The 24005-nt window shown below is 42.2% G+C and overlaps 1 protein-coding gene across 1 annotated transcript in view; it reads left to right on the top strand.

The window, feature by feature from the left end:
* NFX1 (nuclear transcription factor, X-box binding 1) overlaps positions 1-24005 on the top strand; it is a 133948-nt gene that overhangs the window by 83641 nt on the left and 26302 nt on the right. The window contains exons 12-19 of the mRNA XM_069730566.1: positions 4215-4297; positions 5457-5565; positions 9715-9834; positions 13961-14040; positions 14433-14663; positions 17600-17673; positions 18393-18494; positions 20335-20376. Of these exons, the coding sequence (XP_069586667.1) occupies positions 4215-4297; positions 5457-5565; positions 9715-9834; positions 13961-14040; positions 14433-14663; positions 17600-17673; positions 18393-18494; positions 20335-20376 (841 nt within the window). The remainder of the gene's footprint in view (positions 1-4214; positions 4298-5456; positions 5566-9714; positions 9835-13960; positions 14041-14432; positions 14664-17599; positions 17674-18392; positions 18495-20334; positions 20377-24005) is intronic.

Genomic DNA, 24005 nt, shown 5'->3' with positions numbered 1-24005 from the left:
GGTACTGGATCGCCTGGGGTTTGGTCCAAAATTCATCTCCTGGGTTAAGTTGCTGTACTCGTTCCCAATGGCAAAAATTAGAGTTAATAATAATTTGTCAGAGAGTTTCCCGCTGTTTAGGGGTACCAGACAGGGGTGTCCGCTGTCCCCGTTGCTCTTCGCTCTGGCCGTGGAGCCGTTAGCGGCTAAAATAAGAGGTGCTCAGGAGGTTAGAGGTTACATCTATGGTAGGAGGGAAGACAAAATTGCATTATATGCTGACGATATTTTGTTGTTCCTGGAGGATTCTGAAAGGTCCCTGTGCAATGCGGTTGCTTTGATTGAGGAGTTTGGTCGGTTTTCGGGTCTCACAATAAACTGGGATAAGTCTTGTATGTTGTTGATTGAGGGGGACAGTATGGGCAGTGGAGAGAGGGCGATAACCACAAAATTAAAGATTGTTCAAAAATTCAAATATTTGGGTATTCAGATTGCTCTTCCTCTAACTACCTTTGAGGAACTGAATTTAAGTCCATTAATGCAGAAAATTCGTACCAAGATTGCGGCATGGAACAAATTACATTTATCGGTGGTTGGTAGGGTGAACCTCTTAAAGATGATTGTAATGCCACAGTTGTTGTACGTGCTACATAACTCTCCCATTTGGATTACACAATGCAGATTCCGTAAGATTAGGTCTTTGTTTGGGGAATTAATATGGGGAGGAAAGAGTCCTAGGTTTAAACAGGAGATACTTCAGAGGGCCAAAACAGAGGGGGGTCTTGCACTTCCTAATCCATGGCTATACTTCTTAGCAGCACAGTGTCAACATCTCAAAGGATGGGGGGAGGAGGCAGGGAGTGTGCAAATACCTAATAGCTTGAGGTTCTTACTACAGGCAGACGTTTTGAGTGACAGTTTGGAGGGAGGACAATTCAAAAAAATGGGTTCACATGGGTGCACTATCAAATTAATTCACAGAGTATGGGAAAAAGTCAAACTCATTAGGGAAGTGAGTGGGTTCACCAGATTCTCGCCTATTTGGGACAACATTTATCTACCGGAATTTAGGCAGAGGGAGGGTTTTCACTTTTGGTCTGCAGCAGGTATTAAATGGCTGGGGCAGCTGATAAGTCAGGGCAGACTTAAAACATTTGAGGAGTTGCAGGAAGAATTTCAGTTGCCACGGTCTGAATTGTTCCAGTATAATCGTATCTCTCATGCTTATCAGGCACAGAATAAAAGGGGAGCCATAGTGGTACAGATTGATCTCATGATCGACTATATCCTTAAGAATAGCTGCACGAAGGGGGCGATTTCAGAAATATATGGGTTTCTACTTTTTTCTTTCCTGGAAAAATATCCCATCCGAGCCAAAGGGAAATGGGAAGCTGAATTGGGAATAATTGACAATGATAGATGGGAGTCGGTCCTAGAATATGTGCCCAAGATATCAATGAGTGAACCAGGCAGGCTATCACAGTTATTCGTAATCCATAGGGCCTATAGAACCCCTGACAGGTTGTTCAAGGCTGGGCTTAGGCAGAACTCGGACTGCCCTCGGTGCTCACAATCCCAGGCGGGGATATTGCATATGATGTGGCAGTGCCCTAGACTGTCCTCCTTCTGGATAGTTGTTTTAAATCGTATTGAACTGGTGTATGGATGTTCTGTCCCTAGGGTTCCACTGACTTGCATATTGGGATATGTGGAGGAAATTGTTACGGACAACATGTTTAAAATAGCTATTGCACGATTGTTATTCATTGCTAGGAAATTGATCGCCAAATTTTGGATTAGAGAGGAACCTCCAACAAGAAGAGACTTTCTTAAGCAAGCGGAGCATATACTTACTTTGGAGAAAAGTATCTACACCAAAAGGAATAAGCTGGACATCTTCCACAAGCTGTGGCAACCGTGGATGGACTTGAATTAGGATGATAAATGAGAATATAGGGAACCTAGTATTCAATGGAAATATAACGGATGTTTATTCAAATGGTTGTATGATGATGGGAAGTGGGGTGGCTCTGGCTGAGGTCTCGGGTTGGGCAGGGTGGGGGGGCTCTGGGTCGGGGGGGAAAAAGTTATCTGTAAATGTTTAATGAAACATTGCCATGAGAAATATTCTGATTGTTTATTCTTTGCGGATAATAAAAATCTATCTGATAAAAAAAAAAAAAAAAAAAGAGCTGTAATTCCTAAACTCTTACTCCAATTAGTATGTGAATACCCAAAAAGTGGAGAGTCTGTATTTTAAGCCCATATTGATTATATAACTGTGTCTTGAATGTTTTGCTCTATAGTCTAGGAAAGGGCCAAGAATGCTGTTTTGGCATATTGGTGCACCTTTTAATCCTAATCCTTATGTACCTGTAAACATTAGCTAATTTCTTTCACCCCAAATACGGCAGCATTCTGGTCAAGATGGGCAGTTGGATCTGGGATTGGAAATTGGCTATATTTTCACAGGCTTCCCTTGCTGTGGTGATAAAATGACCTGGCTTGGTTTGTGTCTGTGTAGATCAGTTTTATAGATGGCTTGCAGGAAATTAGCTTGAGGCATACTTTCTGCAGTGATTTGGGCCAAAAAGTAGTTATTTTGAGTGTGTGACTTTAGGATTGTCTCTGTATGGCTATCAGTTGGAAACTGAGCAGGTTAACTATGCAGAGCTTTAAAGGGAACCGGTCAGCAGATTTTGCCGCTATAGGGTGTGGCCACTGCCTTTCAGGGCTTATCTATAGCATTCTATAATGCTGTAGATAAGCCCCCAGTTTGACCCACAAGTGAAGAAAAATAAGTTATACTAGTTGGCCCGTGCGAACGTTTCGCACATTGGTTGTTGGGGGCGCAGGCAATTTCAGGAAAATCAAGCTGGTCAAATGTTAATGTATTTAATGAGCTGATGAACACAGAGAGGTATTTATATATGTAGATTGGTAATACAATAAATTGGTTTGATAAGTAGAGGCTAAAAAAATGTCTTGAGGTTGTGGTGCCACCTGCAGGTTATTTTAATTTTGCAGGTTTCTGAAAATGAATGTTTAACTGTATTTATTGATCAAATTGTGAATGTGTGGTTTGTGTCTTTTCTTGCTGAAGGGAACAAGTTTACCTTTCAAATGGTGTATTATTTGTGTGTGTGGGGCGAAGTAATAACCGAAAAAGCAGTGCATGTTTACAAATGTGTTTGCATATGTGAATGACCTGCAGTGAAGTGTGCAATCCTCAAATTTGCCTGAAATAGGCTGGGCAAGAACTTTGGCTAGCTGGATAGACCCCAAGGCAAATGCCACCTGCAGGTAATTTGACCTTTGAAATGGTGTATTATTTGTGTGTGTCGGTGGAGTATAAACAACCCAAGTGTGCAATTGAATAGGCAGTGCATGTTTCCAAATGTGTTTGCATATGTGACTCACCTGCAGTGAAGTGTGCAATCCTCCAATGTGCCTGAAAGACTTTGGCAAGCTGGAAAGCCCCCAAGGCAAATGTTAGGATTTGTTTGTGATGTCTGTAAGCAGCTTTGTGGTAGTATGCTTTGGGGTAGTGTGGTGCCACCTGCAGGTCATTTTTCCTTACTGCAGTTTTATGAAAATTAATGTTTCAAGTGTATTTTGTGATAACATCGTGGATGTGTGGTTTGTTTGGCTATTTTCTTGCTGAAGGGGGCAGGTTTACCTTTCAAATGGTGTATCATTTGTGTGTGTGGGTGCAGTATGAACGGAGATACAAAGGAATCACCGAAAGAGTGTTTAGAAATAATATATAAGGATTATACTCACCTGGGGGGCTGTCCATTCGAATGGGTGTCGCAGGTCCGGGTCCGGCGCTCCCATCTTCTTGCGACCCTGCCCTCCCGCTTCTTCATCGCTCCTGCGCAGGCGTACTTTGTCTGCCCTGTAGAGGGCAGAGTAAAGTACTGCAGTGCGCAGGCGCCGGGTTTCTGACCTTTCCCGCATTTTATAGCTGCAAAATCTGCTGACAGGTTCCCTTTTAAAAGCTTTGTCCTGGATTTCATAAACTGAAGTTTTAAAAGGGAAATATGGTTGAAAAGAAAAAAAATAATTACTCACCTGATACGTTATTGTACAATCCCTGTCCCCAATGCAAGAAACTAAACATATACCTGCCGGAAACCTGGAGCAGCAGAAATTCAACAGATTTCATTAGCATCAAATGTTTTAAAAACCTTTAATTTGTTTTCTTTTTCTTTTTCCTGCTTCTCAAACTATAGAAGATATCACGTTCATTTGTGACAAGCGCTGTAACAAGAAACGTCAGTGCGGGCGACATAAATGCAGTGATATTTGCTGTGTGGTGAGTTGATGTATTTCATGGAGCTGTGTGCTGCACCTACAGTGGGTCAACTTCTCAATCATTTGTCATAATGTCTATTAACATTTTTTTAGTATAAAGGGGTATTCCTATCACTGTAAGTAATGGTATATCACTAGGTTTTGCCATTACATAATGATCACTCGGTGCCCCGATTTCTGGAAACCGCACCAATTCTAGGAGTTAGGTTGTCATATTGTGCACCCACTTCAGCTTTTTCTGCACAGCGGTGCAGATGTGCAGGGAACTGCCGCTGTCCCGGTTCACTCTGTTTTGCTGTAGTTCCCTGTATAGCGGGAAGAGCAACTCTTTGAAGAGGGAAAACTGAAAAAGTTGAATCAGACCTGCAAATCCTTTCGGGACCCAGTGGTGTGACCACCTAGTGATCATTAATAAAGCAAGATAAAATAGATTAAAAGCCAAAGGTTCAGGCCCCTAAGAGATTTGATCTGTGGGATACTCATATGTAATCAATAAGAAACGTGACCGGATTAATCATCCATATGATGTTTCAGGTAACAAGCCTATTCAAGCATGCGATCCTAGGTGATGGCACAGACAGATGTTATGCCATCACTTACTAAAATGGAAATATCCCTTTTAAACCCTAATAACAATGGATGACCAAATACTGATAGGACTTAGTATTATATTCCGAATGGGCCTTTATGAAGAGCAATGAAACTCCATGGCCGTGTTGACAACTTGGACACCAAAAGAGATGTCCTCAATAGTCTCCTAGAAATCCAATCTGTTTCTTTCCAAAGCTTATAAATGCCATTTTGTTAGGGCAGTTATGAGTAACTGGTGGGTTGGAGGACAGTGGCAGTAGATGGCTGTCCTGCAATAATCCCTACAGCTGTTCCAAGCCCCTGTAGAGACAGCGGAGTCTGGTAGACTAGGAAGCAGAAGGGCCGGTGGCACAGTGAAGGGAAGTGCCACCACAGACTGCACAGAGGAAGATAGCTACAGGTTCTTGGTCCCACAGTGCAGGGTTAGGCTAATGTTGTTGCACGCTTATGTAGCAATGGTTTTCAGTAGTTGAAAATAACCTGATCGAAGTGCTTTTATTTCTGTTTATGAAGGAATAGAAATGACATTGTATTCTGACTGTAACACACTGTTCTGTATTTCTTCACAGGACAAAGAACATAAGTGCTCCTTAATTTGTGGTCATAAACTCAACTGTGGCCTTCACAGATGTGATCAACCATGCCATCGAGGGAACTGTCAGAACTGTTGGCAAACAAGTAGGCTGTTCTCATTTCTGATATCGTAATTGTAACACGTGTAGGTAAAGATTATTGGGAGATATGGATTAGTATCGAACATGTTCACGCAAATGTATTTTTTTCACTGACGTAATCTGTGTGCAAGAAATGGCAGCATGCGCTAGTTTCTTCTCTAAATCGTATGACACTCGCTCATTCAAGTTGATGGGTGCACAGAAAAAAATCAGATGCCTTACAGGGCCATTGTATTTTTACATTGCAACTCTTTAACATGGGAAACTGTAAATGGTCTTGGAAATAATTAAAGGGAATCTGTGACCTCATTTTTCGCATATAAGCTGCAGCCAGCACCATTAGAGGCTTATCTACAGCATTCTGTAATGCTGTAGATAAGCCCCCGATGTAACCTGAAAGATGATTAAAAAAAAGTTAGATTATACTCACCTGGGGGGGTGGTCCGGTGCGGTTCGGGTCCGATGGACATTGCAGGTCTGGGTCCAGCACTTCCCATTTTCATACGATGACGTCCTCTTCTGGTCTTCAGCTCCGGCGCAGGCGTACTTTGCCCTGTTGAGGGTAGCGTAAAGTACTGCAGTGCACAGGCGCTGGGCCTTTCTGACCTTTCCCGGCGCCTGCGCACTGCAGTTCTTTGCTCTGCCCTCAGCAGAGCAGACAAAGTACGCCGGAGCCGCAGCGTGAAGACAAGAGGACATGATCGCATGAAAATGAGAAGTGTTGGACCGGGACCGCCCCTGGGTGAGTATAATATAACCTGTTTTTCTTATCTTTTAGGTTACATTGGGGGTTTATCTACAGTATTACAGAATGCTGTAGATAAGCCCCTAATGGTGGTGGCCGCAGCTTATATGCGAAAAATGAGGTGACAGATTCCCTTTAATAGCTGCTGCTGTAAAAAAAAAAAAACTTCACGGGTCAGCCTTGGCCTTAGAGATATGTTTGAGGGCTTCTCTTTTGCTCTTGGGATTACAGTAGCAATCATACTCAGTTATTGGCATGCTTTAGGGCTGTTATTGAGAGTAGAGTGCTGTAGGCTAATAGCGAAGTTACTTTGGTAATTCAGTGGCACAAATGTAATATATTTCCTTATAAATGTTGCAATAACAAAAACTCTGGAGCAAAACAAGCTATAATTTACAACTAAAACTGTAAACAAAGTATATGTGATCACCAAAAACTACTTTGTATTGCTACCGACAAACTAGGTGAAGCAAAACTAGGCACATGGGGAGAATTTTTCTCTTTTACTTAGTCTGGCATCAAATAAGTGTTACATTTGGTAACTCATGATTCCTACAAAAAATGTTAACTTTGTGCCCTACTGTTCCGGTCGCCTCAATTTTTTTAAAGCTTAGGTTGGGTTTGGCACAAAGCAACTTGCCTATCCGCTGTGCAAACCTTTGCTATAGTGTACACCAGGAAACTGACTTGCAGTTAATTTTCTGGTATATGGACATCCCAGCGTTGCACCATATGTATTGTGAGCATTGCTCAAATTTAAAGAGGTTGTCCACTACTGTATTGATGGCCTATCCCTGGGATAGGCCATCAATATTTGATAGGTGGGGTTACCAGGTGCCGATAATGTTACCAGTGGCAGCCAGAAGTTCTCGATAGTGCCAGAACAAAGCAGCTCCATCAAAATTATAGTGGCTGCAGCCGAGTGCTGTAGAACCACTGCTATTCATTTCACTAGGAGGATGATCCGCGTTGTCCGAATGCAGCCACTATGGAAATGACAAAGCTGCCATGTTCCACCAACATCCAAGACCTTCTTACAGCCTCCACAGGAACCGTTAATAGCTGATCGGCGGTGGTGCCGTGATGAAATGAAAAAGTAATGGCCAAACCCCTTAAGAGTAATTCCTTTTTCTTTCTTTCATGGTCAAAATGTCTATGGTTGGTTCTAGGTCCTGACCTCCAGAGATGGGGTTGAGAAAACAGTTCTGGGAATAACTCTTTAAACTGTTGGTTGGAAGGGGTGTTAAGGTGCAAATTCCCAGTATGATAGTATTGATAGCCTGTCCTAAGAATAGGCTATTAATTTTTAAAGGTTTAATAACTCCGCTTTAAATTTTGATGAGCATTACTGTGAGGTTTTCCTTCATGTTGTAGGATGATTTGCACCTTAATTATACCGTAAGGCTTAATTAATTTTCATGTCTTTAGCACTCTGGAAAATGAATTCTAGTTTTAGTTGGTTGAGTTTTAATAAATGCATTACTATTGGTCAGGGATTTCACACTTGCTAGGTAAATATTCAATTTATTTGCATAAAATGAGGCAAATTTATTAAAACTGGCTAATTTCTGGATAGTATAAACTTGAGCCAGCCTTAAAGACGTTGTCCACTACTAGGACAACCACTTGAACTAAATGTTAAGCCCAAATTAAAATAAAGCCTATACTCCCTTCCTGTGCCGACACCATTCCCACCGTGTTGGCACTCGCTCTCCCTGGTGTTGACGCGTAACGTCGCCCAATCAGTACTGGCATCACTGTCTCCGCCTTCAGACAAACTGAACATGAAGTTTGGAATGAGCTGCAGCCTTGGCTTCCTCATCATGTTCAGTTTGTCCGATGGAGACCGTGCCACCAGCAGTGATTGGCTGCCGGCGTCATGTGTCACAACATCGCGTCACAGCCCAAGGGAGAGCGAGGTCCGATACCACGGGAACAGCCCCAACACGGGAGGGGACTATAGGCTCTATTGGGACTGAACATTTAGTTTAAGAAGGGGTTTTCCTAGTAGTGGACAACCCCTTTAAATTGAATTAATCGCTGTGACGCATGCTGTTTGGTAACTCTCTCTAAATAATTAAAACTGCTATTTAGTTGGCACAGGCATTCCTGCATTTTGTACAGTGATGTGCACCTTTAATGCAGTTTTCACACCATATGAGTACAATAGCTTGAAATGTTTAATAATTCTATTGTTTATTGCTCATTGACTAGGCTCCTGGCCACCACTGCAGTATATCAGCGGTGGCCGGGGTCCTAGGCAATTGGACTGTCCTTACAAGTTCCTTGCTACAGAATTGGCAAGTGCAGCTATGAAGCCATGCCGCTGGCCCGAACGGTCAGTCTGTGGGCGCTTACCGCCTCCTACTCCTATAGAAAGCCGGGAGGCAGGGGAGATAATGTGGATAACCCTTTTACTTACAAAGTTGTATTGGATTTGTGATGTCTTTAGCGCTGTGGAAAACTATGTTTTCTCATTTATTATGCGTAATTGGATGAATGTTAATTAGCTGCGTTGTTATTGGATGAGTAATTCACACACGCTGAATAAATATTCAATTTATGTACATACTAAAACTGTCTAATTTCTGGAGTGAGACTAGACTGATTAACTCAGATTTATCCGAGACTCGTGCTGGTTGATAGTTATTGCATCTTTAAACTGTCTAATGTAACTTTACACAGGCGCAATTTGTGGCAGATCAAAAACCACATTTCTCTAAACTGACACCTGGGATACAGTGTCTAAAACACATCAATAGTGATATACATGTTAGACAAACTACGCCACAAATGCGAATGAATGCGAGGAAGAGCAAAATTGGTGCGAAAAGTTGTTGATGAAGTAACATTTTGTGGAGAATAATTACATTTTGCTCTTTTCATCTGCCATTCATCATATTTCACCAACTACTGAGCGCAATTTCTACTTCGGTCCTCATACACATTAGATTAATGTTGTCAAACCCAGCAATACCTCCTTACTGCTCCACTGAAGTTGGCGGGACAGAAGGATTTTGATTGGATGTTAAGCCACTAGAGGAGGAGTCTAGTAGAGAGCTTCGGAGCACTTGGCATGTGTATGGAGGAGTCGGGAGAGGGCCTGTCAGGCAACAGTCAGCAGTGTATGGTGGGCCCTACTCTTGGTTGGATGGATAGATTAGTCTACTGGAAACAAGTGGTTAATTCTATAGGATAGATGGTGAGGTTTTTGTAGAATGAAGAAGATGCGTGAGATTGGATGTTATAGCTGTTTTGCTATCTGCATAGTTTTTATGGCGTGCGCTCATAAATGTCATCCTAGTCTTGTGTGAACATGGCCCAATGTGGTCTGTGTTCAAGGATGAAAGGTTTGTGCATCAGAGACTAGCCACTGTTTTATCCATGACTATGCTTCTCTCATTGAAGGTTTTGACGAGCTTACCTGCTACTGTGGAGAGTCCATTATATACCCGCCTGTGCCGTGTGGCACCAGGCCCCCGGAGTGTAAAAACTCTTGTACAAGACAGCACGAGTGTGACCATCCAGGTATACCGTCATTTTACCCTTATAATAGTAATGGAACATGTATCTAAGAACGAGGGACCGAAATTTAATGTTATGCACTAATATATACAAAGGCACCACATTCGATATATAGATTTATTTCTTTTTATTTGTCTTTATAAATTTGGTTTCTGGCATCATGTAGATATTATTTGCCGCATACTCCGGTATACTTTCACTTTCTTTTTTCTGGTGTTATAAGCAACTTGGCCTTTTTGCGATACATGTGCAATGCTTAACCTATATATTCCATGGCACAAGGGGCATTCTTTTACCAGTATCGTACTTTACCAGGCTCATGACACTAAGGGTACCGTCACACAGTGAAATTTTGATCGCTACGACGGCACGATTCGTGACGTTCGAGCGATATATCTGTGACGTTCGAGCGATATCGCAATGTCTGACACTCTCCTGCGATCAGGGACCCCGCTGAGAATCGTACGTCGTAGCAGATCGTTTGAAACTTTCTTTCGTCGTCTAGTGTCCCGCTGTGGCGGCATGATTGCATGGTGTAACATATATCGTATACGATGTGCGCATAGTAACCAACGGCTTCTACATCGCACATACGTCATGAAATTATCGCTCCAGCGTCGTAGATTGCAAAGTGTGACAGCAGTCTACGACGCTGGAGCGATATTGTTACGACGCTGGAGCGTCACGGATCGTACCGTCGTAGCGATGAAAATTGCACTGTGTGACGGTACCCTTAATCATCACAAGATATGCCCTACTTTATCTTATCTGCTACAGATTACATGTTTTTTGACATGGATTCGATGTTCTCTTTCATAGATGTCTCACTACTATGTTTGTCGCTCATTGATATAGATGAGGTGCATACAATTGATGGTATCGCACTTACTTATGGATGGTAGGGGACCCTGAGCGTGATCAGGGCCTGTTGTGGTCATACTTTTGTGTTTTTTCTTTTTTCTTTTTTTTTTTCTATTTTTCTTTTTCTGTTTCATAACTTGGTTTTTGTTACTTCACATGACCTATGTGTATAGTTATTGATCTATACTTATTACTATATCGTTGCAGATACAGGTTTTTCTTGATAAAGGCTCACAAGCCGAAACGTTGAAATAATTACCTGATGCTCACCTTGAAATTATTATTTGATGTTTATGTCCTGTATGCGGATTATATATAATTTTTGAAATAGGAAGAAACAGAGAAATTATTAATAAACTTTATCTTTGAACTGATTTCCTTTTTGTGTGCCGGAGTTCTTTTTGATATTTTTACCTTTTTTTTTTTTTTTTTCTCCTGAGCACCTATTTTATATAGTGAGCACCCCTTTCTCCTTTTTATAAATCACTAGCTGAAGAGCCCGGCGTTACCTGGGCATAGTAAATATCTGTGGTTAGTTATAGCACCTCACTTCTCTTATTTTCCCATCACGCCTCTCATTTTCCCAATCACATCTTTCATTTTCCCCCTCACATCTTTCATTTTCTCCCTCACACCTCTCATTTTCTCCCTCACTCCTCTCATTCCCCCCTAACACTTGTCATTTCAACCTCACATCTGTCATTTTCTGATCACTCTACTATTTGTCCTCACTCCTCTCATATTGCACTCACACCTTTTCATTTTCACCTCACACCTCTCATTTTCACCTCATCACCTCAGTATATACATGTTTGTCATCTCCCGTCCCTTATATATAGTATACATCTGTATGTCATCTCCTGTATATAGTATATACCTGTATGTCATCTCCCCTGTATATAGTATATACCTGCTGTCATCTCCCCTATATATAGTATATACCTGAATGTCATCTCCTTCTATATATAGTATATACCTGTGTCATCTCCTCCTGTATATAGTATATATCTGTGTGTCATTTCCCCTGTATATAGTATATACCTGCATGTCATCTGCTATATATAGCATATACCTGTATGTCATCTCCTCCTGTATATAGTATATACGTGTCATCTCCCCTGTATATAGTATATATCTGTGTCATCTCCCCTGTATATAGTATATATCTGTGTGTCATCTCCTCCTGTATATAGTATATACCTGCATGTCATCTTCTATATATAGCATATACCTGTATGTCATCTCCTCCTGTATATAGTATATACCTGTGTCATCTCCTCCTGTATATAGTATATACCTGTATGTCATCTCCTCCTGTATATATATGTACCTGTATGCCATCTCCTCCTCTATATAATATATACCTGTGTCATCTCCTGTATATAGTATATATGTGTGTCATCTCCCCTGTATATAGTATATACCTGTGTCATCTCCTCCTGTATTAGACCTCGTTCACACGTTATTTGCTCAGTATTTTTACCTCCGTATTTGTAAGCTAAATTGGCAGCCTGATAAATCCCCAGCCAACAGGATCCCTCCTCCTGGCAGTATATATTAGCTCACACATACACATAATAGACAGGTCATGTGACTGACAGCTGCCGTATTTCCTATATGGTACATTTGTTGTAGTTTGTCTGCTTATTAATCAGATTTTTATTTTTGAAGGATAATACCAGACTTGTGTGTGTTTTAGGGCGAGTTTCGTTTGTCAAGTTGTGTGTGTTGAGTTGCATGTGGCGACATGCATGTAGCGACTTTTGTGAGATGAGTTTTGTGTGGCAACATGCGTGTAGCAACTTTTTGTGTGTCGAGTTGCATGTGACAGGTTAATGTAGCAAGTTGTGTGCAGCAAGTTTTGCGCATGGCGAGTTTTATGTGTGGTGCCTTTTGAGTATGTGCAAGTTTCGTGTGAGGCAACTTTTGCATGTGTTGCAACTTTTGTGCATGTGGCAATTTTTCTGCGTGAGCAAGTTTTGCGTGTGGCGAGTTTTCCCATGAGGTGAGTTTTGCACTTGTGGCGAGTTTTGCAAGAGCCTAGTTTTTGCATGTGGCGAGTTTTGAGCGGCGACGTTTATGTGGCGAGGTTGGTGTATGTGTGGTGAAATGTGTGCTGAGGGTGGTATATGTGTTCAAGCACGTGGTAGTGTGTGGCGCATTTTGTGTGTGTGTTCATATCCCCGTGTGTGGTGAGTATCCCATGTCGGGGCCCCACCTTAGCAACTGTACGGTATATACTCTTTTGCGCCATCGCTCTCATTCTTTAAGTCCCCCTTGTTCACATCTGGCAGCTGTCAATTTGCCTCCTACACTTTTCCTTTCATTTTTTCCCATTATGTAGATAGGGGCAAAATTGTTTGGTGAATTGGAAAGCGCGGGGTTAAAATTTCGCCTCACAACATAGCCTATGACGCTCTCGGGGTCCAGACGTGTGACTGTGCAAAATTTTGTGGCTGTAGCTGCGACGGTGCAGATGCCAATCCCGGACACACACACACACACACACACACACACCCCCACACACCCACCCACACACCCACCCACACACCCACCCACACCTTTATATATTAGATGTAGATAGCAGCGCATCCAGACCATCACTAAGGCGTCAGAGCTCATACCCTTATTACTAATTCCTGCGCTGCAATGCATTTTTATTGCGGGGTATATTATTACTCCTGGCTGCCATAAAGAAATAGAAAATGCATAATTGGATCTGTGATGGTGGCAATTATCTTCTAGATGTGAAGGCTTGATGTATACAATTGGTAGGAACGTTGGAAATTGTCCAGCTCTGTAATTAACAACTGTAAGTTAAAGATTCCTTGACAGCGCCATAAGGAAAATTGTTAATTTCTAGTTTCAGTTTTCAAAATGCGCTCATATGAGAGAGGATAAGAAAAATCAAAGCAGGTGGGAGTGTTGCGTTCGGCATACTATATTTTATTTACTTTACCGGGGTTTTTTCTTTTTTCATTTTACGATTTCAGTTTTGTTTTAGCTTTTTTTAAAAAAAAAAAACACACTAAAATAAAATGTATGTAAAATATCAGCTGTGTGAATGGGAGAGCTAACCATTTCCGCTCTGAATGGTCCTGTCTGGAGATGGAACTGGCATACATAACCTTTACATTATTTCCTTATTCCCAGCAGTGTTCAGCAACAAATCTTATCAATACATTTGCAGTTACCTGAATGATTATTCTGTCTAAATGCTAATATCGTGTTTTTTTTTGTTTTTTTTTTGTTTTTTTTACTTTTGTAGTTTTTCATTCATGTCACAGCGAGGACAAATGTCCCCCATGTACATATCTCACTCAGAAGTGGTGTATGGGAAAACATGAGGTAAGGGCTATTGACTTAATTAAATTTTTTTTTGCTAAAATAAATTGTGATCCTACAGGGAGTTCCCCTATGTTTTTTTTTTTTTTCTGCAAAAAATCTGCATTTAATTGTTAAAAAAAAAAAAAAAAAATTATGCCCACTGTGTCAGGCGCTGCTGAACTGTAAGGTTTTGGATTTTTTGGGTGCTTTTTTTTAATTTTTTTGTGCTATAGGCCTCTGAGGATCCTGGAATAACGCTTGGTAAATGCAGAGCTGTGTAGACGATGAGGGTGCCACGGTGTGAGAAGCAGGACCATAGCCCTTAGCTATTGTGACACCAGTGTTCTCTGCGGAGATAATGACATGGAATATTCTAACCCGAGCTACACACAATTCTCCTATTTTCCTTACAGCTTAGGAACAATATTCCCTGCCATCTTACTGATATTTCTTGCGGCCTGAGATGCAACCAGCTGTTAAAATGTGCAATGCACAAATGCAAAAGGATCTGCCACAAAGGCGAGTGCCTCATAGCTGAAGACTGTAAACAGCCGTGCATCGTTCCACGGCCGGACTGTGGTCATCCATGCCTGGCTGCGTGCCACCCTTCACAACCCTGCCCGCCTTCAATGTGCAGTGCCATGGTAATTGTATGTTTACTGCTATAAGAATAATGATGTTGCCGATAGGATCATACCCATGCTGGAGATTTTTCTTACGTTCTTAAGTGGCTAGATCTACATTAACCCCTTAATGATCGCCGACTAATGTTTTTTCGGCTGCTGCTGAACATCTCCCGATACACCACTTTTTTTTCTTTTTTTTTTTCCTTTTTTTTGTATCATAAGAAAACGAACCTGAAGAGAAGAGAAATCATCTTAAAGGGAAGGTGCCATAAAAAAAATATTTTCCAGCGATTGAAAAAATGTAAAGAATTAATGTTTACATTTTCTTAAAAAATATTAGCATTTGTTTATAATTTAGTAAAATATGAAAAATAATTTAAAAAAAAAAGGTTTGGCATTTCCACTTTTAAACACTAGGGGGAGCAGCTACTGAAACTTGACAAAAACCTAGTCAACAACTAGCTCACATTACAGCACTGCAGTAAATATGGGCGGAGTCTGCTGACATGGGTGTGATGTCTCCTCTCCTCCCCTTCTGGGGGTTTGCTAAGGGATAAGGGCGGATGATATTCAGGAACCCAGTGAGCAGCCATTTTGTTGGTGATTGCAAAGTTATACTGACAAGTAAACAGTCACCGAGGATGGCAGGCAGCAAGGATTCTGGGAGATATATGGTGGAGGGAGCAGGGTGACAGCAGCACAGAGTATTTCAGGAGAGCAGTGTGCTGGTGTATGGAGGCACCTTGTTCGGTGCGCGGAGCAGCCAGGGATTGTACATAGAGCACTTTCTTTTATACACATGGATGGACCGTCTCTTCAGAAATCCAGGAAACATTTCTGCGGATTGATGGCCTGTTCTGATCCAGACTTTGCATGCAGACCCCATTCCCCTCCTCAGATCCGGTCTTCTCCATCCTGTCCTGGCGATGTGTGAAAGCGAGGTGACAGGTGCAGTCCGGGGTGACGCTGGGAAGGAAATGTAGCCATATAGTAACGATAAACATGAGACCCCTCTCTTCATCTGCCTCATCAGCCTTCCCCTGACTGCACCTAACTGTAGGTCATGCTGCCCCCTCTATTACCCCAGACCCGTGTGCAGGTGCTCAGCCAGAACCACCCTAGAATGGGTCCCCTTTCTGAAGATAATAATGCCATAGTATTCTCACATAATACCACCATACAGATCACATATAATACTGTCCTATAGTTCTCACATAATACCATCATATAGATCGCAAATAACGACGCGATAGTGTTCTCACATAATACCGCCATATAGATCTCAAATAATACCGCCATATTGATCTCAAATAATACCGCCATATAGATTTCACATGATGACGCCATATAGATCTCACATAACGACGCCATATGATCTCACATAATACCGCCAGTGTTCTCACAATACCGCCATATAGATCACACATAATACCGCCATATACTTCACACATAACAGGGGGGGGAGAGGAGTGCATAGGAGAGGATTAGATACACGGCCCAGCAGTCAGTATCACACAGAACAGTATTAGATACACAGCTCAGTCAGTATTACACATAATAGGATTAGATACACGGCTCAGCAGTAAGGATAACGGTAGGATTAGATGCACGGCTCAGCACACAGTAACACACAGAATAGGATTAGATACATGGCTCAGCACACAGTATCTCACAGGAGAGGTTTAGATACACGGCTCGGCACAGTATCACACAGGGTAGGATTAGGATTAGATACATGGCTCAGCAGATAGCATCACACAGGAGAATTAGATACACAGCTCAGTCAGTATCACACAGGATAGGATTAGATACACAGCTCAGCAGACAGCATCACACAGGAGAGGATTAGATACACAGCTCAGTCAGTATAAAACAGGAGAGGATTAGATACATGGCTCAGCAGACAGCATCACACAGGAAAGGATTAGATATATGTCTCAGCACAGTAACACACATGGGAGGAGATACACTGCTCAGAGTCAGCATCACAAAGGATAGGATTAGATTACCTCTCACCCTCCCCCGCTGATACTTTCTTCACTGCTCCCGGCGCTGCTCCTTTCTCCCTCCTGTGCCGTCCTTGGTCTCCTCCTCCTATAACCGCACGGCTCTTGCGATTATACTGGGAAACTGGAGCTCACAGACACACTGTGAGCTCCAGAAAGATGGCGCCGATCTCCTCCCTCTGCTGTGATGTGGACGGCTCAGGGGGCGTGGCCAGATCAGAGCAGGAAGCAGCTCAATGTAAAGTATAGGGTCGGATGCCGACCACAGATATCTTTGCCCAGGGCAGCCGTATTTGCAGAGTGTAAGTGTCGTGCAGTTACACTTACTGTACACTCCTGCAAAGCAAAATGGCGGCGCCCAGTGGCTGAAAAAATAATAATAAACAAAATGTTAGTTAAAAAATGTAAATTTGAATTAAAAATAATTGTTTATATAAACAACCATTTTTAATACAAAAAATAAAATGCGGCACCTTCCCTTCAACTCCAGTGATTACTTGTTGTTGGATAAATGGCTTCATAAACATGAAATATTTTTTACATTGTTTACTGTAGCCTATCGCATTACAGTTTAATGATGAGCAAAAAGATTCTGAGCACTGTGGTCAGGCAACTATGGCAGGAGCTTTGCAGGGCTCTGGGTTGGCGGCCATTGGCTACCAGTGTGGCCACTGGACCAGGGTCCTGTAGTTTTTTTTTTTTGTTTGTTTTTTTTGCTGGACTCTAGTACAGTTGAATTGTAATAAATCCACATCTTTCTCATCATATTGTTTCCATTCACTGACAGTAAGCAGACATCTTGGAAAATATTGAGCCCTGTAAACAAGAGCTGTGAATGTCCTATCCTTCAGTTTACATGGCACAATGACTGGACACCAGCCTTATTCCTGTCTGTATCTGGAGGAAGACATCGGTGTTTTTAACTAATATTTCTTCTGTAATCTTTAGGTAGATCTCCAGTGTGATTGTGGGCGAAGGAAAGAGAGCGTAGTGTGCGCCACAGCTTCCTCTGCTTATCAAAGGTTAGTATATGGAACTGATCGTTCTACGAAGATGGAGGGGTACCTAATGATTGCATATAGTCTTCTTAGGGGAGACAAATGGCAGAAAATGAATCTAATTTACATGTGTCTTTGAGTTGCCCTTGAATATGAGACGTTCAGGTGCTCATTTAGTTATATAGACCCAACAGTCTTGGCCAGTGTTTCTCCACATTTTCACTCCTTTGTTCTGCCTCTGAGCCATGTGTAAAATTGACAAAGCCTTTTTCATAGCTTCGGCCTGCTGCATAAAATAAAAATAACACATACTTCCTTCCCATGACCTCTGCAGCCAGTCGGCATCCGCTGATCGGCTGCAGCCTCCCTATTGTGTTAAGGCACACTTTCAGCATCCGCTAATGTCATGTGACCGCCAGGAGACAGCGTGGTGGAGTGCAGGTCCGAGAGGTAGATATGCGCTTTATTTTCTGCAGCAGCCTGGAGCTGTAGGGATTGTCTAGTTGTCAGTTTATGTGGGGCAGAGTTTTCCTGCGGAACCTTGTGCACTTTCACAATGAATTTCTGCCCTTGGATTGACAGCACGTATCAGCCATTGGGTGCATGACTTCATCCATGTATGTTTAATGCTGAATAGTCGGATAGATGGGTCCCCAGTGACTTCTACAGTCCTGATACATGCAGCATGTATTAGCTGTCCGCTTCCCTTTAATAATGCCAATATTTTGCACTGCTGTTTCTAGAATAGCTGCTATATCTATGGCCACGAAGCTGACAGAAATGCAACTAGGTGATTCAGTGGATATTGGAAAACTCGTCACCAAAAAAGAAATAAAGCAGACCAGGTAAACCAATGGACTTTAGTGGGCTGAGAGCATGAGAATGGAATTATCCTCTACAATTACACGGTATTATGTCTGTTATCCGCTGTTTACTGTCTAGTCCTAGACGTTTAGTGGAGGGTGAGGAGAAGGCAGAAGCTCAGTCTCTGCTCTCACATCATTGTGGCTCTCACAAACCTTCGGAACCTATAAACCTTTTTTTTTTTTACATGACCTATGCCAGTGCTATTGCTTAAAGGGAGTTTGCCTGCCATATTGGAAGCGTGGCTATAATGAGAAAATAAACTTGTATCATTCCTGTTGCTGCTCACTTCCAGTCCTCATGGTGCTGCAGGGAGCAGTCACCGCTCACTACACAGTTATAGCCGCTGTAATCCGTTCCCATCACTGATTGACAGCATGCCTTTCACATATGCTGCAGAGTATGCTGTCAATCAAAGTGCCGGTGTGATTAGACGCTCTCATTGTGTAGTAAGTGGTGACTAAGCATTCTCTGCAGTGCCATAAGGACTGGCAGAGAGCGGCTGCAGGGAAGATATAAGTTAATTTTTTTTCGCTGTAGCCGCTGCTCCAATACATAAGCCAAACATGATTTCAACGCTATCTGCAGACTCCCTGTATATCTGCAGGTAAATAGTGCTTCTGGACATGACCTGTAGATTCCCTTTTTAGGTTTGGTAGCTGGCATTTGTTCAGTAAGTAAGGCATAAGCCTCTTTCGAGCAGTCACATAACACATGTTCATTTGCCATCTAAATGTGTGCGATTAGTTTCCAGTTGCCCTACAAACAGACTGTGCATTTGGCCATTTTATGGAAGCGGGTAATCACTGTTGCCACAGCTCAGTTGGCATTTTTGTCTGTCGGGTATTATCTGGGTGGTATCAAGGTGTTTAGTGCCACAGGTTGGTCGGGGTAAACTGACCCCAAAAGGAGGAGAGAAAAACACAGATCAGTAAACATTAACCACTTGGCAGCCATTTACTGGCCTGTAAACACAGGTAGACCGCAGTATACAATGCCCACTGAGCAATCTGTAATACATGGCTAACCTCGCATTGTTTTCAGCAGTGTAGACCTGTTAAACAAGATGATGCATCACTGAGAACAATGATCTTTTGCGCAGTGCCACAGATCCGATCACCATGGAAATATTATAGAGAAACACTCATTCATGATCATCTTTTAGTGTAAATGCACCTTAACAGTTAGTCCTTTATAGTCCGCAGTAGTCCTTTTCGTACTTTGTTGCTCTTTTTCTTATACCCTGCTTTATTGTACTCTTTTTCACTGTATTACTATGAAATGGCTGGTAAGCAGCGTCAGTCACTCCTAATTGTTTTTTACTGCAAAGCATTAGGTGGTAGCCACACAGCTTTGTACGAAGGAGTCATACTAACCGAGGCTTTGTGACTTCTGAGGTTTTGGCCTGTAGAATACGCCTTGACAAGCATTTGTTGTGCTGCTTACGCGATGCTTGTTAAGAGCGATTATCCTTGTAAGTGCTACAAGCCTCCTCATTACACAAATGGGTCAGCACAGATCGGTTCTAGTTCCCATGTCATATTTGCCTATGCTTTCTGCAAAAACAATGCGCGTGGGTGACTGCCACTTTAATTTTACTTTCAACTCTGAACGTAGCAATTTTATGTGATTGTCACAGCAATCCGCTAGAAGGTATTCTGCAAGCTCAGGTTTAGGCTAATTGTGAAAGGTCAGAACAAGTAGGCGAGCTGCGTACAATGAGCAGTGTAGAGAAAGGCTGGCTACCGGGCTTGTGAATGAGCACACTCCTTCCTGCGGCTAGCTCCCCACTGACGTGCCTTTGTTTGCCTCTGATTACAGACTGCAGTGTGATGAAGAATGCTTGGCTTTGGAAAGAAACCGGTAAGTCGGCACATGGTCCACATCTCTGTGGGCTTAACATGTTCTAAGTCATCTTCTGATCAAGGACGGCCATTGAAAATTGTGTGGCATTTACAGATCAGTGGAAGCAACAAGCTAAAAATGACAAGCATTGAGAAAATGAAATTGAAAGCTTAGGTTTAGTAATAGTAAATTCATAGATGATGGTTTACTAAGAGATTCTAAAATAGTGGGCCTGAAACATTAGTTTTGCCTGCATGTAACCTTGCTAATTTCCGATCTCACCCCCACAAGAGCTCGGGAAGCTGGTATATGAGCAATAGGGGGCCTCAAACTATAGAGATGTCTCAACCATCTGTGTCTTTAAGGCTTGTCCTGGCTCAAGTGCCAGCAGATCTGACTGAATGAGGCTTTTGGGTGGCCCAGGTCCCTGAGCAAACAGCCTTCAGCTATTTAAAGCCTTCATCTGTGTCCACCTCCTAACCGTAGGCTCACTACCCTGCCATTTCATGCACAGTATGACAGCATACCAGCACATGCACCCCAGCAGAATGAAATTACTAATATTCCGTTGCAAGATTTAATATCACAAGGGCAGGTTGTATACATTTTGCTACAAATAACCATTGTTGTCATAGTTCCATAATATAAAGCAGGGCTGTTGAGTCGGTGAGCCAAACCTCCGACTTCTCTATTTGCCTGACTCCGAATTATTACTACTGAGCATGTACATAAAGTGCAGCACAGATTAATCTCAACTAAAAGCCGAGATCATTAGATGAGGAACAGAACAGACATTTATAGGACTTTTCATTACTTTCCCAAATTCTTATGGAAACGTGTACAGCACATCCTGCACTGAACTACTGAACCCAATTTATTATATATTTTAGGAGTCAGTCCATTTTATTCCGACTCCAGCAAAATGGACACAGACTCCACTGCCCTGATTAAAAGTATTGTCCCCGATCTGAAAATAATTCCCTATATGCACTGTCTGTGGTACAAAAACAAGCCAAATGAGCTTTACTTACCCTCCCCAAGTCCAGGACAATGTATGTGCAGCTCAGTGATTAGCTGTAACCATGTCAGTGTGATCTCACCACTGCAGCCACACAACTGAGCCATAATATCACTTTGATATGGATTACAGTGATGGGCGTTGTGTTGGCACAAACAAGGCCTTATTACAGTGTAGTGGGCTCAGTGGAGATCAGTAGTATGTGGGTCCCTGTGCAGAACATGCAGTACAGTTATTGGGGCAGAAAGGGTAGGAGCAGACAGATGGAGAGTTTGAGTAAGTCCGAAAAAGGGAAGACAGGTGGAAAGGCAACGACTTGAAGGTGTCAGAGTATACATGCCTTTAGCAGTTGCCCTGGAAGCTCCAGTGATCACTGCTATCGCTCTGCACACCTCGTTCTGAATATTAGGCGTGCAAGTGGAAGGCATGCATCTGGTGTTCATTTACATTACTTAGATTTTTGAGTCTGAGTCTAAGGCGCCTCATGGTTCAGAGCACATCTGAGTTTGGTCATAGTGTTAGGCTACTTTCACATTTCCGTCAGTACGCATTGCGATGGGCCGATGTACCGACAGACGTTGTGAAGTAATTGCAAGACGTGGGCAGCGGACGCAGTTTTTCAACGGATCCGCTGCCCATTCTGCAGTCCGGGGAGGGGGGGCGGAGTTTCGGCCACGCATGCGTGGTCGATAATGGCGGACACGTCGCGCAAAAAAAGTTACATTGAACGTTTTTTGTGCGTTGCGTCCGCCAAAACACAACAGATCCGTCGTACGACGGATGCGACGTGTGCCAATCCGTCGCTAATACAAGTGTATGGGCAAAAAACTCATCCTGCAAGCACATTTGCAGGATCCGTTTTTTTGCCCATAACGACGGATTGTGACGGAGGACAAAAGACGGAAGTGTGAAAGTAGACTTATATGGTTAAAGTGAATCTGTCACATCATTTTAGCAACTAAACTGTCCCCATTGTGTTGGTGATACAATGTGTGTGACTAAGTTCACACACGGCGTTTTTGCTGCTTTTTTTTTTTTTCTGCAGCAAAACCTGATCTTCTTGGCAGGAAAGAAGCTGCTTCTAAAATGCAGGTTTAGGTGCATATTTGGTGCGTTTTTTTGGTGAGTTTTTTTTTCTTTGTCCATGATAATGTCCTTGAATTTTCAGCAGCAAAAACGCAGCAAATAATGATGCCTGCGTTTTCGCTTCGTGTTTTCAACACACATTCAAGTTAATGGTTGAAAAACGCTGAAAAAACGCAGCAAAACCGCTGAAAGAAGGGACATGCGCTATGTCCAAAAAACGCAGAAAAGCACAAAATACTGATCACACAAAAAACCCAATGTGTGTGCAGGAGATTTCTGAAATCTCATAGACTTTGCTGGTACTGTGAAAAGCAGAAACCTGAAAAAAAAATGGATACTAGAGCTATTTAAAATAGAAAGTTTATTAAAATTTTTCTAAAAGACTGTTTTGTTACATAACAACCATAAAAATATAAATAAATAAAGACACAATAAGACAGGGAGACAAACAACAACCTAGTACCACGTTCAAGAAAAATACAAAGTACGACGTGACAGGATCCCTTTAAAGAGAGTCTGTCAATCCAAACGAAGCATATAGCCATCTACAGGTGATTGCCCCTATGAGTATTTGGTGCATTTTTCTCATATTTTATATTTTCATACTCAAAAACACAAAGCAAGACAGCTCCAGCAAAGCAGATGAGATTTATGTAAATTGAATTGGCAACATGTAATTTTCTCTGGCAGTAAATATGCGCTGTATTTGCACATTTTCCCCCTAGACTTGAGTAAGATGCCGAAAATTTGTAGATAAAAAATGCATATGGTCCTTGGTGCTTTTCTGCAATGGAAGTGCGTTGAAAAAAATGCATGTCATCTGCACATGACTATATACATGGTTTTATCAAATCTACAGAACTGGGCAAGCAGGAGGTTTCCAAAACAAGGTAGTTTTATTTAAAACCTGACATATATCAAAAGGAGACTAAAAACACAGATACATTTTTTTATATAAAAATACATGTAAGGAAAAGAACCCTCACTAAAAAAATCAATAAAAAAACAACCACCCCAAGTAGCCTGAATGAGCGAAGTGGTTCAACAATACTGCAGCATCAACAACGCACCAAATACTCATCATGGACCTGGGCCTTAGTGGCTTAAAGGGACTCTGTCACCTGAATTTGGCGGGACTGGTTTTGGGTCAATATGGGCGGGGTTTTGGGGTGTTTGATTCACCCTTTCCTTACCCGCTGGCTGCAATATTGGATTGAAGTTCATTCTCTGTCCTCCATAGTACACGCCTGTGCAAAGCAATCTTGCCTTGTGCAGGCGTGTACTATGGAGGACAGAGAATGAACTTCAATCCAATATTGCAGCCAGCATGCAGCCAGCGGGTAAGGAAAGGGTGAATCAAACACCCAAAAACCCCGCCCATATGACCCAAAACCAGTCCCGCCAAATTCAGGTGACAGGTTCCCTTTCATCCCTGCAGTTCTGATTTATGTATATATAGATCTTGTGTTGGCCTTGTAGGGAACCCAGTCCCAATAGAAAATCACCCTATGTGCTCCGTTTAGACAGTCAGTTTGGGGTGACA

This window comes from Ranitomeya imitator, chromosome 6, assembly GCF_032444005.1.
Source record: "Ranitomeya imitator isolate aRanImi1 chromosome 6, aRanImi1.pri, whole genome shotgun sequence".
NCBI classification, from domain to species: domain Eukaryota; kingdom Metazoa; phylum Chordata; class Amphibia; order Anura; family Dendrobatidae; genus Ranitomeya; species Ranitomeya imitator.
This window is presented reverse-complemented; position numbering and strand designations above follow the sequence as displayed.